The 15,672-nt window shown below is 34.2% G+C and overlaps 1 protein-coding gene across 2 annotated transcripts in view; it reads right to left on the bottom strand.

The window, feature by feature from the left end:
* The window catches only part of WAC (WW domain containing adaptor with coiled-coil), a 115,421-nt gene that overhangs the window by 9,238 nt on the left and 90,511 nt on the right, over nucleotides 1-15,672 (bottom strand). For both annotated transcript variants that reach the window (XM_044678748.1, XM_044678747.1), the window contains 4 exons: nucleotides 9,682-9,927; nucleotides 6,062-6,184; nucleotides 5,571-5,719; nucleotides 2,596-2,714 (listed from right to left, as the gene is read on the bottom strand). In XM_044678748.1, the coding sequence (XP_044534683.1) occupies nucleotides 2,596-2,714; nucleotides 5,571-5,719; nucleotides 6,062-6,184; nucleotides 9,682-9,927 (637 nt within the window). The remainder of the gene's footprint in view (nucleotides 1-2,595; nucleotides 2,715-5,570; nucleotides 5,720-6,061; nucleotides 6,185-9,681; nucleotides 9,928-15,672) is intronic.

Genomic DNA, 15,672 nt, shown 5'->3' with positions numbered 1-15,672 from the left:
GGGGGGGAGGGTGAAGGGGATAGGAGGAGCATGAATCAGGTAACCATGTTAAAAATGTATATTAATAAATGTTAAAAAAAAAAAAAAGAATAGCTGTGATCATGACCAATTATTGTTTATAGAGCAAAAATAAATGCTATGGTGATATATATGTATATATATTAGCAGTTGAAGTTTAGCATTTAAATTGATATATAGTACACATACAATTACTAAAGTTTATAAAAATAAAAGGGACCTCAGGATCTTAAGTTGCTGCTTTGAATATCAATGGATCATTATACTGATGAAGTATAAAAGTGCTGATTAATTGGAAATTTAAAATGAAAGAATGCTTTCACTATACCATCTTTCAATGGTGTGGACTGCTCATGTTTGAATGATTTAACTGGTTTTTTTTGTTTGTTTTAAACAAGGGTTTAAAAAAAGGATCAAATGGGGAAGATTTGAGCCCTAGAAGGCAGCATTTCAGAAAACTGAAGACATTTCAGTTTTTAGGTTCTCTTCCATCTTGCTCCAGGATGCACCCTATCTTCCAGCCCAACCCTTCATAATAAGCACCTTAACCAAAACAGCTGCCAGCCAGAGGCCCTATAGGACAGCTCTCTGTAAGGACAATCCCTTGTGGACAATGTTTACCTAGCTAAACTCATTTCTCAGTGATTAACATATTTATACATAGTTGTCTGCTTGCTTAAAAATTTTCTTTTGTATTCTGAGCCTATCATATAGTAAGTGCTAAATAAATGCTAGCTGACTGTCTTATAAATGACAGCAAAAGACTCACATAATTTCTATAATCAATAGTATACTGTTCCCTTTGTCTATTCTGGGTTTACATTTGTGAAAGGGAATCCTTTATTCCCTTTGTCTATTTTGAGTCAACACACCTTTTGATTAAATCAACAAAAGCTTTGAACTAGGTGGAGCTCACAAACCACTTAAGAGAATTCACACCCTTTCAACTCAATCAGCCAGGAATCCCTAAGCTCTTTTGATGAGTATTCACCTCTCCAGAAGGTGAGAAGTGGTTCCCACAAACACTGGGTAGTGCTGGGCAATTTGGAAGCTGTGATTGGCCCTTGTGAAAAGGGGAAGGGACAAGAAGCCATTATAAAAGGTCCTGAATTTCTAGGGCTAGGGAAGTCAACTCCAAGAAAGGAAGTCAGTTTCAAGATGGAAGTCAATTCAAGGTTGGCTCAAGGAAGAAATTAGGCTCCAGGAGTCACCATCTTGACCTGCCTCTTGCAGGAAACTTGGGTGAATGAATAGCTGGCTTTCCCTTCCTGTCTTCTGGAGAGAGTTTAATTCCAGTTGAAGGTCAACAGGGCTGAGTGGAGCACTGGAGCAATATTTAGTTAGATAGGCTAAATGTCATTCTCTATCCTTTTGTACTTCTCTACTTTCACTTTCTACCTCTTCTGTAAATAAAGACAATTAAAGATCATTTCGACTTTGGGCAATAATACTTTGAATCGGCAACCACCACAATTATCTATAATCTTACTATATTTTAGTTAAACCATTAATTTTTAACCCTTACATTTTCAAGACTTGGTACAAATTCTGGTTCTCCCATTTTCTAGCCAAGTGACCACAGGCAAGTCAAAAAACCTTTGGAACTTTTCTCAATTATAAAATGTAAATGTTGATATAGCTACCTTCCTTCACAGAGTTTTTGCCAAAAAGTGCTTTCTGAGCTAAGGTACTACAAAAATATAAGTAACCTATATTGTCATGACATTTAATTAACTTAAACATATTTTAAAGTATTATCAATATATTTGTAAGACATCTAACAATAAAGTGCAGAGAAAATACTTATTTTTTGGTAAGAAGGGAAGTGGGGGTAGATTTAAAAGGGAAACATTTATTTTTAAAGGAAAAGAAAAAAACCCTAAATTCCTGGCAACATTTATAAGATGATTTTCATATATCCTAATGTTATAAGTTTTACTCTATTACGTAAAAACTAATTTTTCTAGTATTGCACTAAGGAACAATTATTATTAGCCTTTTGGTGACACTTATGTGTAAAATGACTTCTAAAATGACACTTAAAAAGATGTGTTATAACCTTGGAAAGAAATTTCAAAGATGTTCTGAAGAAAGGTATTATCACTGAAATAGTAGCATCTCAACAAATATACTGTGAAAGATATGACATTCATTCAGATGTAGGAGTTCTGAGAGGAAACACTTGTCTAAACTATCAAAGGTACTGGGGGATCCTTACCTTTGGCTTCTGCCTAGCTGGGGTATGGATTTTCAACTTGCTTGGGTTCTCAAAAAGATAATAGCAAGGTTCCATTATAAAGATGCTAATGATGATATCATCCAATGTTTTGTATATCTCTACTAGGGACTACAACCTTTTAATTCAATAGCATACATTTCTAGTTGATCATACAAAATTTTATTATTTTATATTTTAAAAACTGAAAACTATGTTCTTCCAAGATTCAGTAAACCAATATAATACATATACATACATATATATGAGTATATACGTGTATGTATGTATGTTTATGAATAAAAGCAAGGTCATCTTGCATAAGAATAAAACAAAAGGTACAAACACAATATTAAATATACCTTGACCGCTGAAGACTCCTAGGAGATGCTGGTTCATGACCTTGTTGCTTGTCAGCAGCTACTGGCTGCTGAGAGGCAGCCTGGGAGACTGGTCCTTGCTTAACACCTGGAGTACTAACCTAAAATTTAAAAACATGTTTAGAATGTTCTATCACTTTCAGGCCACAAAAATATAAACTAAGGACAGAAAATGAAGAAATTGATGATGGTAACTCTTATTAATAGTGATTACTATGAGCCTGGCCAGCACTCTATAATGTGCTTTACAATTATTATCTCATTTGATTCTCACAACAACCTTGGGAGGGAAGTGCTACTATTATCAGATGAGGAAACTAAGGCAAACATGGTTTAAGTGCCTTGCCGAGGGTCACACAGCTAACAAGTATCTAATGTCAGATTTGAACTCAGCCCTTCCTGACTGTACCACAGAGCTGCCAATAATTAAGTCTTTCTATCTTTAATTATAGTTTGTGACCAATTTGAAGATAGATGGAAATGTGGCTGCAACATTACCATTATGTGAAATGGAAAAAAACAATTCTGATTATACTTCACTTGGTCTTTCTTATTAAACATTCCATGATCTAAATTAAGCATGATAAAGGCTACAATCAGTATAATACAAGTCTTATGAACATAGTTTTTTGACTTGTGTTAATGATTTGAGGAGATATTATATAACACCTAATTATACACATGAATTATCCTTCCACTTTGTGTAGTGCTTGTACAGTTTCAAGCATATTACAGGAGTGTTTTAACAGCAGATTGACTAATAGAAGAAATGGAATTATAATCCTGATTCTGCCATTAAACAGCTGTATGATTTTGGCCAATTACGATTTTTCTGAGCTTCAGTTTATCTTTTAGGAAAGGAAAGAATTGAATTAATGTTTTCCAAGATACTTGTTCATCTCTGAAATTGCATTATCTAGAGAAAAAAGTGATCAGTTTTCATAGATTCCAATGATTTTAATATAATTACCGAAAAATATTAAGAAGCATAATTGTAAATAAAATCTACTATAGAAACATATTTCAGTTTAATCATCTAAATATTAGTCCTCTTGAGAAAAATTAAAATTTTAGATAATCAATTCTACACTATTAATTTTGCAGATAAAGCTATTGAAGAGATGAATTTATCTGTCAAAAGAGGAATCTATTTCTCACATGACCACTTATAATCACTCCTAATCCTAAATATCTTCCAATGCATTTGTGTATTGAAAGAGCTAGGCTCAATCTCAACTCTGCCCTTTACTACATGGCCCAAACATTTAATCCCTCTAGACTGTAAATTTCCTCATCTGTAAAATGAGATCTTCTCAGTAAATCTAAGATCTTATGAATTAATTCTTTTAAATCTGAAACATGGGTGTAACCAACATTCTCTTCCAGGGCAAGTAGTTTTATAACTTCTAGATCCAAAACCCAGCAAAATTACACTTTTTTCAGATTAAAAAGTTTCACTGAAAGTTGCTTATGGGAACTTAGATTATTCAAAAAAGATGATTCCACAAATGAACTGGCTGCTAAGTTTAAGGTAAAATAAAGAAATATTACAGAATGCTCAGGCAAGGTTTAAATCTGGATGCTCTTTTATGAAGTCAATTCTCCTCCTTTGTGTCTTATTAGATGCATTCAACTCAAGGGTTTTTGTCTAACAGAAATGAGTTTTTTCACTTCAAGATCAGAAATGTGCTCTTCTGTGGAAAATACTCTTTAGTATCAACAAGCTCTTAACAGCACAATCAGATTTCAAGCCTATTAAAGGACAGATTCAAAATCTGATATAACTATAAGTGACAGAAATATACAAAGGCAAAAAAGGCAGTACGTTAAAACAAAGTTAAAGGTTATAAACCAAATTTAATTAGAACACCAAGCTTTTAAAACAATAGTTTAAAACAATACTCTCCTAACATGTTATTCACATGTTTTATAGTAAGTCATAACTTGTTTTTCAAAGTCATGAATTAATAAAAATTGTGAAAGGAGGGGTTACATTTTGGAACTACATGTTAATTACCAAAAAAAAAAAAAAAAAAAGTTGGATATGTGTGAATTTGGAGCTTTATAAGTTATTAAAACCAACAAAGAATCAATAGTGATATTTCTTGTTCACCAACGCAAGAATGAGTGTGACCAGGCCTTTCTTATGAATGCAAGTTCACTGAGAAAAAAAGTAACAATTTCAAAATTTCCAAAACTCTCAGTTAAAAAAATGGTTGTAAATAACAATAGCCTGGATTTTAATCAAGATTTTGTCATTACCCAGCTACATGACCACAGAAAAATTACATAAACTCTGTAACTCAGTCTCTTCAACAACCAAAGGAGACCAAAGAACAAGAAAGATTGATTTTCAGCTGGAAGTGTCACATTCACTGGTTCAAACTCCTTTCATTTTATAGGTGAGGAAGAATGAGGTCCAGACAGACTGCTCAAGATCACAACATTAGTAAATGGCAAACCTGGGATTTAATCCTACTTCTCTGCCTGCAGTCAGTGCCCATTCTCCTGTTTTAGGTTCTCCTTGATGTCTGAACTTTAGGAAGTCTATTTTCTTTGTTCCTCCTCTAAAAAAGTTATAAACCCCCTGATTTTTAAAATTCTATGAGGAAAGGAGTTCTGGAGCTAAAAGAGGTATGTGTGGCATGTCTCGAAAGAGCCAGAAGGTCCACTGCTTCTCAATCCATAATGAAAATCCCAAAAGACTGGCAGTGCTCTAAAAATCTTCAAATATTTCTCAGCTACCCAAAATAACCCCACTACTTTGAATTTTATGCCACTATTTCTCTCTGGCTTGACAGGTACTCTCTCTATTTGGGTTTCACTTTATAGAGGCCATCTCCTAAAATCCAGAGAATAAGAATGCATAAATTAGATTCCAAGAAATATTATTTTTCTCCAAATCACTAATCAAAAAACAATCACCACCACTTAAGCATATATTTTAAACAACATACCTTTGGCTGGGATGATACAGGAGGTGTATTTATCAAAGGTTTAATAGGAACTGTGTTAGTTTGAGGCGTGCTTATCCTTGGGGATACATATGACCTTGGGGATGAGGCATCAGATGTTAAAGACATGGGAGACTGATTAGAAGGCTGAGCTGCAATAAAAGAAAAGTAAAAGTATTCTCTATAAATACATGCAAAAATTTCTATTTTAAGTAACATATCTAAAAGCAATTCAAGTTTCCAAAAAATTTAAATCAGGATGGGCTTTATAAAAGTATATTATATGAATACAGAATACAGAACAGCAGAAATGAAAAGCTAAAGACAACTTTAGCTAAAAATCCTCAAATAGGCTAGCTATCTGGATGCAACTCTAGAAAGTAATGTTACATGTCACAGGGACTTCTTAATCATAATTTAACTATTTATTCACACAATATACAATGAAATCTAGAACACAACTAGGAAAATGATGCTCTTAGGACTTTAAATACCTTGTGTAGAAAGCTGTGCAGCTTGAGAAATCAAAGAAGTTATATTGAAAGCAGATGGTCCAGCAGTAAGAATCTTATGGAGTATAGACTGCAGTGAAGCTTGTGTCACAGCTGCTGTAAGAACTGAAAACATCCAACCATTATTATTCCCAAAGCTAAGATTAAAAAAAAAAAAGTATGACACAATTCACACTTCACTGAAATAACAGATTTCAATAAATACACAAGTTTTTGGTAATATACATGCTCTTGACTATTAGCCTGCTAAACAGTAGACTACGTTGCTGGTGTAGATTTACTATAAGTTTTCAATAGGACAAAAATTCATCTATCTGGAAAATTTTTTCTAGAACAGCCATTTCAAGTATATTTGCCAAAAACAAAACCAAAATGACTAAAGTGGAATCTCACATTATCTAGCTATGAGAGAAGAAAAAGAGAAGGAGTGATTTTTATAAGTTTTATTGATGACTTTCAGCAGACATTTCTTGATAAACTATCCCCCTACCAGCCAGCCTTTCCACAATCCCTTGTCAAAACAAAACAATATTAAACCAAACCAACTGACAGTGTGTGATGCTCTATTCACATAGCCTTCCATTTTTCCTAAGAATATGAGGAGGTCCATTTCTCTTCATTTCTTTTCTGAGCTAGGCTCAACTATTAAAATTATAAGGCAGATGATTTTTCTTTCTCTGGTTTATGCTAAACTACGGCATCTCAGGGTTACCAATTTTTCTTGCTCAACTCCAAATTGTTTTCCATAATAACTTTAGAGTTCTGTCAATATAGTGATAATGTACCAATCTTTCCACAGTCCCTTCAATATTGCCTTTATCTGCTTTTTTCTAACATTTACCAATTTCTGTGTATGAATTATAATTTCAAGACTGAGTGTGCATGTGTGTAAAGAGATGACATCTACCAGAGACATGTGATACATATTTCCTCCTATTTGATACATGTTTTCTAGGACCTGATCAGGGAAGAATGATTCCTCTAATCACCCTCATCCACAGGCTCTCCTTTAACTTTTTAATATGGTGCTTTATATTTAGGTCACATATACAATAACATATTGTGGTGCAAGCTGTCAATTTCAACCTATTTTCTGTCAAATTTCATTCCTTTTCCCAATAGTTCTTGCCAGGTGGGGAGGAAAGGTGAAGGCTAATATAACATCTTGAGGCAACTGTAGAGTAATAAGGATTTTGTTTTCAACTTTGAAAGGATAAACTTATTTGAAGATGGAAGGTGAAAACAGTGTATTGGGAGAAAGGGTCAATCAGGATTTTTTGCACTAATATTCCTTATATTTAATAAAGGGGTATGTTCAAGTATCTGAAAATATGACAGGACACTATCTTTCTCTATTTTTGCAAATACAGTACAGCAGGGCCCCCTTTATCTGTGGTTTTTTCTTCCCTGATTTCAGTTATCTATGATCAATCACAAGGTATTATTAGGTACCAAGGTACACAAGGTATATTATGGTTTCAGTTACTGGCACCTGTACTGGATCTCCCACCAATTCTGCTTTCACTTTTGCTTTTTAAAAATTAGGGGGAGAAGCATGGGGTTGTGATCATGTTCCTAAAAAAGAAGACAATGACACATTTTAAAAACACACATAAAATAGAGAAGAAGATGAGAAGAGGACACAAACAAGTAACGTTTTCTCAATACCACTGGGCTAAGGTCTCAGTTATTTACTAGCTGTGTGGTTCTGGGTAGTCACTTAACTTGTCTGTGCCTAGGTTTCCTGATCTTTAAAATGGGATAATGATACCTATCATTCAGGGTTGTTGTGACGACCACTTGAAAAAATATATATAAAGTATTTTGTAAACCTTAAATGCTAGCTATTATTGAATTAAATTTAATATATACTTAAACTGAACATTCAAGAGTTTTGAGGTTTCATGTACAATGTCCTTTTCGTATCTTTTATAGATACTAATGTTTACTGATGTTTTTCAAGTTTGTAATAAAAAACACCCAAGGTAGCTACACTAGAGAAGTATGAGTCATCTACAAAGAGATGATAATTAAACCTGTGGGGCTAACACAATCATCCAGGAAAATATATAAAGAGAATAGAGCTCAATGACAAATCATCCTGGTATCTCAGTTAGGGCTTAATTTATGGATAATGAGTAAAGGAGACTGAGGAGTAAAATTGGTAAGATGAGAACCAAGAGAGAGGAAGGTCCAAAAAAAAAAAAAAAAAAAAACACAGAAGAGAGAATATCCAGGAGGATTCGATGGTCAACAGTGTCTAATATCGCAAAGTTTATAAGCATGAGGACTTTTGGGGGGGGGGGGGGGGGAAGAGGAGAGGTGGAGAACATGACACACACTAAGTTTAGCAATTAAGAAGTCATTGGTATATTTGGAGAGGACAGTTTCAGAGATGAATGATAACGTCAAGAATCAGATCACAAAGGATCAAGAAATGAATTAAAAGAGAAGCAGAGGCATACAAGCAAGAAGTGAAAACTATTCTCACTCTCACTAGGAGTTTGGGTATAAAAAGAGAAGAATATGACCAACAGGAAGGTGACTTTTGGAGAATGGCAGAGAAGTGGGTTGTTTGTAGATAGCAGAGGTGAAGTCAGTAAATAACAGAGTCAAGGCATAGCAGCTCAAACCTAATTTTGTTTTCTGAGAAATTATGAGGTTTGGGGGATACAGGACTACAAATGATATACTCTAGGACAAGAGAAAGATAAATATCCTGATCTATAAGAGAGGGAAAAATAGAGCCTGGAAACTATAGGATATTGAGTCTAACTTTAATATTTGCAAAAGTTCCAAACAGCTAATTAAAAAAGAAGTTACAGAAGAACATGCATGGCTTTGATTAAATGCAGATTAGACCACTCCAGAATAACCTTTCTTTCTTCACAAGGTTATTAAAATGGTAGGTCAAGGGAATGCTATATACAGAATATATTTAAGAATAATTTATAAAACCCACTTGTACTATTATTTTAGACAAGACAGACCTTATACTATTATAGACAAAATGGAGGCTGAGGGCCAGATAAATCATGGTAGGCTGGATTCAGAACTAGATAAAAACCTGAGTCTAAAAAACAGTCATTAATGGTCCAATGTCAAATTGGAATAGGTCTCCAATGGAGTTCCCCATAGATCTGTGCTTGGCCCTGAACAATTTAACATTTTAATTAGTGATGTGTAAAATTAACAAAATATGTTTTTCATTATATAAAACTAGGAAGGAAAACTTCTAGAAGTATGGAAGAACCAAGATATACAAGAAGATAGATAAGAAAATACTAAAATCCTGAAATGAACCTAATAAGATGAAATTTAAGCAATAAATGTAAATAAAGTCTTAAATTTTGGTTTAAAAATTGATTTTGCAAATACAAGACAGGAAATATACTGAAACAGGAATTATTTCATTAGACTTAAAGTTTAATGAATAAACAATTTGATGAGGCAGCCATAACAGCTAATATGTAGGACTAGCATAGTGATGGGTTTTAAGCACCCTACTCTGGTTAGAGTATTATATCAAATTGTCCCTACTAAATCATTTTCTATTGTGCAAGTTAATTTTTCTTTGAATAAAATATTGTTGTAAGTCTTACCTTCATTTATTTTAGATATGTCCACATTAGAATTATTAAGCTGCAAGGTGGCTTGCAAAGCAGGAAGCAGCTGTCGAAGAAGATTTGGGTCCTGAAGTAATGGAGGTATTGGTGACTGTGGAACAGGTGAAACAGGGACTGTGGAAGCAGATGTTGGAGGTGCAGAAGTGGGATTTAGCCCAGAGGCAGATGATGTGGAAGGAGTTGTGCAAGAATGGGATACAGATTTATCTCCTGATGTAGATTCTAAATGCAGAGAGAAAAAGAAAAACATAAAGTTATTCCTCTGTTAGCTCATAATTTTTTACACATTGAATAGACAGAGAGGGTATTAAAACCGCTAAAGGATTTCAATAATTAATTATTAACACCTAATATACAGAAGTTAAACAAAAACAGTCATCTTACCTATCATTTTAATATTTTTAAAATATGCTACATTAAAATCCATGGATTTTTTAAAAAATCTTTCATGATTATAATCTATCATTTCTATTAACAGTAATAAAAAATGAGCAGTTAAGTAAGCAGGGTGGCTAAAATCCCTTGAGTCCACTTAGAAAGAATATAAATTTGCTATTAAATTTTTATCTGAAAACTAAAAACTAAAGTCTGAATTAACCCAGGGAGAATGAGCAGAGAGAAAATTATCTTTATCATTGGTTCCAAATCTAAAATCAAATAGTTCCATAATCTCTTACTACTCTTTGGTGGACTCCAACTCCACTAAAGGAGAATAAAAGGGCTGAGGGCATTAATGAAAGAAAAATGAAACTGTAGGCAACTTAATGAAGAGAGCAACAGTATTTGCATTTAAATGAATTCTTAGAACTTAAAAGAAACAGGATTCAGATTTACTACCAAAGAAATTACTTTTGAATATGCAAATACAGCTGTGATTTCATTGATTTGGACATTTCATCTACTGATGATCACAAATTACTCATGCCTGCCCCCATCTGATAAAACTCTAGCTCCAAAAGTTCTATGCAAGAGGTCTGCCTTCCTAATTTGCAGGATGCTTTCCGAAAAGTTATCTCTTGCATTAGCTGCACAAACTACATTATTTCTCAATACACAACTTTTATGCCAACCAGTTTTTCTTTAAGTTTGTTGTTGTTGTTCAGTCATAACCAACTCTTCATGACCTCATTTGGGGTTTTCTTGGCAGACAATCACGTGGTTTGTTATTTCCTTCTCAAGCTCATTTTGCTCAGAACTGAGGCAAATAGGGTAAAATGACTTGCCCAGGGTTACATCTCCTAAATGTCTGAGATCAGATTTGAACTGAGGAAGAAGAGTGTTCCTGACTCCACAGTATCATCTGGCTGTGCCTTCTTTGAAATTATCTAGTTGTTATTTGTTGAAATCACCTCACATCCATCACATGAGTTTTTATTACTGAGTAATTCTGTGGATAACATGGATTACATACAATCCCACCAAAGAAATATGGTATTGGGCCAACAAACTTCTATTCATAGAGAAATTTAGGTTCAATAAAGATGAGCAATTTCCCATATATTATTGCGATCCTTATGTTTGTCCATCTAACTGCATTCCACAGTTCAGACAAGCATAAACTTCATTTTTACTAGGCTAACTGTTTGTTTGGCCCAACTAATTTTTAATTGGCTCATACAAAGGACGCAGCAATAGTCTGGGACTCAGCAAAGCCAGCAAGTTATCATCTGGCACAAGAAGCATAGGTATGGGAACTTCTCTTCTATTTGTATTCTGCACTGGATCTCCTCCATTACACTGGCAAACACACATGGCAAGCATTTATCTCCCAGTTGTATGCCTCACCTAATGTCTTTAATCAAAAGTTTAAAAAGGTTATCTGTTACATATTTCAAGGAATATTTAATGTTCTTACTTAATGATCTGACACATCTTGTTAGAAAAGTCTTTAAGGTGGCATTTTGTTCTACCAACGGTATTTTAGAATCAAACAAAAGCACTGAAATTTGCTATTCCCATGTTTCAATCATTTTTGCAATGATACAGTACGCTATTAATTGCAAAAACACGTTTGGTGTAATTTCTCCCCCTTCCACAAGTACCTAGCTATGACTACAAATAAGAAAACTGACATGGTAGCCCCACTTTCCTCAGGGACCAAAAGTTTTTTTTACTGCATTGAGAAAAAACTTACCACAATCAGTCCTCACTAAAAACAGGAAATCAAAAATCATTTTTAAAGTTTTAGGCAAATAGAAGGAAGCATCCCTCTTCCCACCCTCACCCCAAGTTTGTCTCAAGGGAGTCCAATGAGAAAGTTGGGAGAGTCAGAAGTGTGCTTAATGGCAACAAGAAATATTTCGTGTGCTACAGTTTTAACTCCCCAGAGATGCTTACCCAGAGCCAGAGCAAAAACAAAAAAGGGCTGAATAAGTTGGAAGATATTTAGTGATCATTCTATTCAATCTATACTTAAATAACTCCTTTACAACCTATAAAACAAGTTTACATCTTAGCCTCTTAAGATAACTAGAATTTATGGGTTAAATTCTAGTGTAGATGCTAAAGAGGATATCGACAAAATCAAGATTCTTCAATCTTAGTCAACAAATACAGCGACTTCATTGTGGTATACAATGGAAAAAATGGTGGAAAATATTGGAAAATAAAGTGAGATTAAGAAATAAAAGTTGTTAAAAGCTTGTAAATACCCCAAATTCTGTTTCTAATTGAACATTTTCTTCAGTTAAAAAAAAAAAAAAAAGACATGGAAAGCAACAAAACTGATTACAAAATATTAACTGGAAATAATATTACCATATTGGAATCATTTACAAATTTCTAAATGTGTAAACAAAGGCAGATTAAAAGCTAAATCCATGAGGATCAAAAAGGGCAATTATAACAGCTTTAACTGAGTCCTTCCACCAAAAAAAGGGACAATACAGGATATTGTCCTGGATTGGGAGTCAGGAAAATCTGGGTTTAAATACTTACTAGGCTCAAATCATTGAACCACTCTAGGCCACAATTTCCTCATCTGTAAAATGAGGAGCTACCCAAGATGAACTCTATGGTCATTCCTGCTCCAAATCTATGATCCTACGACTATAAATAACCATAATTTTTGTAAGGCTAAACAGTTGTAAAATAACAAAAATTGGGAAGAGGTTAAAAGGGTCTAGACACCAGTTTAGTCACACAAAACTTGTTCTTCTTGCCAGGAGGAGAGATATAACAAGCTATGACAATACTCTTATTTAGAGTAAAAGCAAAACAATAAAAGATAAAGAAGTATTACTTAAAAAAAAACATGTTAAGTAAATAAATCTTCCAAAAGCTTGGAATGAGATTCACCTAAGTCAGAAAACATATGGGAAAAAAAATAGAATAAGGAATAGCTGCAAAATGGAAAATAACTTGTAGTCTAACTATTCCTGAGTACGCATCTATGTCTATAGTTTGAAAATGAATTAATTTCTCCTTTATGAATTTCAATGCAATGCCACTTGGTACATATGAGTAGTAGTCCTATTAGATCGCTCACTTTGGTTGCTTTAAGCACAACATACTTCCCCCGATATTTCTATTGATATTATGGACTTTTATTCTTCCTTTGAGTACAAACCTTTGCTTTTTGAGGGAGTGAGTTACATGATATGATAAAATTTTGCTTTTTAGTCTCTCATTTTCATTCTGTCCATGAATTTACTTTTTAGATATGTTCCTTATATACAACAGATGGCCGGGGTTTTCTTATCCATTCTGTCACTTGTTTTTAATAAACTGTTTAAAATATTATTTTTAGGACTGTGTTTTCTGCCATTATGTCTTTAATATTTTTCAAATACTCTTTGTCCCTGTGATTAGTTGCTTAAAGTATGATCCCAGTCTATTCCTGTACACTCTTCTGATCTCATTCACTTATTACTCTTTCCTAAGTTGGTTTTACTTTATTTTGTGCTTTTATTCTGACTCCTTTCCCTTTTTATTTCCTCATTTAATTATGCAGTCTGTTGGTTTTTTTTTAAAGATTCTTCTAAAAAAATTCTCCTACTTCTCGTTATTAGTTGTTTCATATCAATGAATATTATAAAAAAGTTTTTCACTGCTTTGACTCATTATTTCTCTTCCAATCCTGTCTATTCTAAATTTTGTTTCCTGATTGCAAACCGGCACCTTCTTCACTTGTTCTGTATATATTCTCTGTTTGGATTTAAGTTTCCCAAGAACTAGATTTAAGCTCAGTCTTCTAATTTAATTTATATGTTACTTCTTTTGAATATGCTATCCCATCCTATCTTTTTCTGTCTTACTCTGTGAAGACAGGGCTTAGGAATGTAGAACAGTATATTATTGTGGTACAAGTTTGATGTGCTGGTTACTTTCATGGAACTGACCTTTTTTCTTTCTCCTTTTAATTCACTGTCATAAGGGATAGGCCTTTGGTTAAGGGAGGGGCACATTAGGACCAACCAGAAATATAAAAACAAAAGCTAGCAGGGTAATTCAATGGCTCATGGGAGAGATAGAGCCAGGTCTGGAGATGGGAGTTCCTGGATTCAAACCTGACTTCAGATATTTCCTAGCTGTGTGACCCTGGGCAAGTCACCTACCTCAATTAGGTAACTGCCTAGCCCTTATGCTCTTCTGTCTTGGCAACAAGATGGAAGGTAAGAACTAAGGCAAGGGTTTTTTTAAAAAAAAATAAATAAATAAAGAGAACTATTAAGCATCAATGATTTTTATTACCACTGATGACAAGAGTAACAACCACATATGGATGTAACTAATTATATAATGTGTCACATAGAAATTGAAAATGGCACTAAAGAAGTGAAATAGAAGAACAGTTAGATTATATTGAATATAGAGAGAAGCCACAGGTGATGGAGATAACATATTTTTAAAGGTATTCTGGAATCAATATTTAAAATATTAGAGGGATAGGAAATTTCAAAAGGATGGAAAAATTCATATATCATTACCAGAAAGAGGTAATAAGGTATCAGTAATTTCTCAATTGAGAGCCTATCTTCATAAAGACTTTATGGAAATAACTGAGAATGTTTTATGAATGCATTACACATGTCGACAGAGCATAGAGAGCATTTATCAAATGCTTCTTTTCCACTTTCCCTTCCCGCCTCCCTTCTTGAATATAGGAAAAGTGTATAAAAAGTAGGCATTCAGGGGGTAGCTCAGTGGATTGAGAGCCAGACCTAGAGAAGGGAAGTGCTAGGTTCAAATCTGACCTCAGACACTTCCCAGCTGTGTGACCATGCGCAAGTCCCTTGACCCCCACATTGCCTACCCTTACCACTCTTCTGCCTTGGAGCCAATACACAGTATTGACTCCAAGACGGGGTAAGGGTTTAAAAAAAAAAAAAGTAGGCATTCACATATACCTTTCTATGGCAAACCCTTTTTCTTTTGTGATAGTTGCCTGAATTAAGCAGAAAACAGAATATCTTTATTTAAAAGCATTTGACTCAGATAAAAGAAAAACAAAGTCTTTTTCTTACAAGTTGTTTCTTATGTATATGTTAAGAAGATTCCTTTACTGGTGAAATACAGAGGTAATTCTGACCAACAATCTTCTAATTATTAACACCAAACAAGGCATTAAAATGAAAAGATACATGTTATAAGGGGCAGCTAGGTGGCTCAATGGATTGAGAGCCAGGCCCAGAGATGGGAGGTCTTGGTTTCAAATGTGGCTTCAGATACTTCCTAACTGTGTGATCCTAGGTAAGTCACTTAACCCACATTGTCTAGCCCTTACCACTCTTCTCTCTTGGAACCAAAATACAGAGTTTATTCTAAGATGGAGGTAAAGGTTTTAATTTTTTAAAAAAGATATTTGTGGGGGCAGCTGGGTAGCTCAGTGGATTGAGAACCAGGCCTAGAGACGGGAGGTCCTAGGTTCAAATCTGGCCTCAGACACTTCCCAGCTGTGTGACCCTGGGCAAGTCACTTGACCCCCCATTGCCTACCTTTACCACTCTTCTGCCTTGGAGCCAATAC

Source organism: Gracilinanus agilis, chromosome 5, assembly GCF_016433145.1.
Source record: "Gracilinanus agilis isolate LMUSP501 chromosome 5, AgileGrace, whole genome shotgun sequence".
Taxonomy (NCBI): domain Eukaryota; kingdom Metazoa; phylum Chordata; class Mammalia; order Didelphimorphia; family Didelphidae; genus Gracilinanus; species Gracilinanus agilis.
Note: the sequence above shows the minus strand (reverse complement) of the source record. Positions and strands in the feature narration are given on the sequence as shown.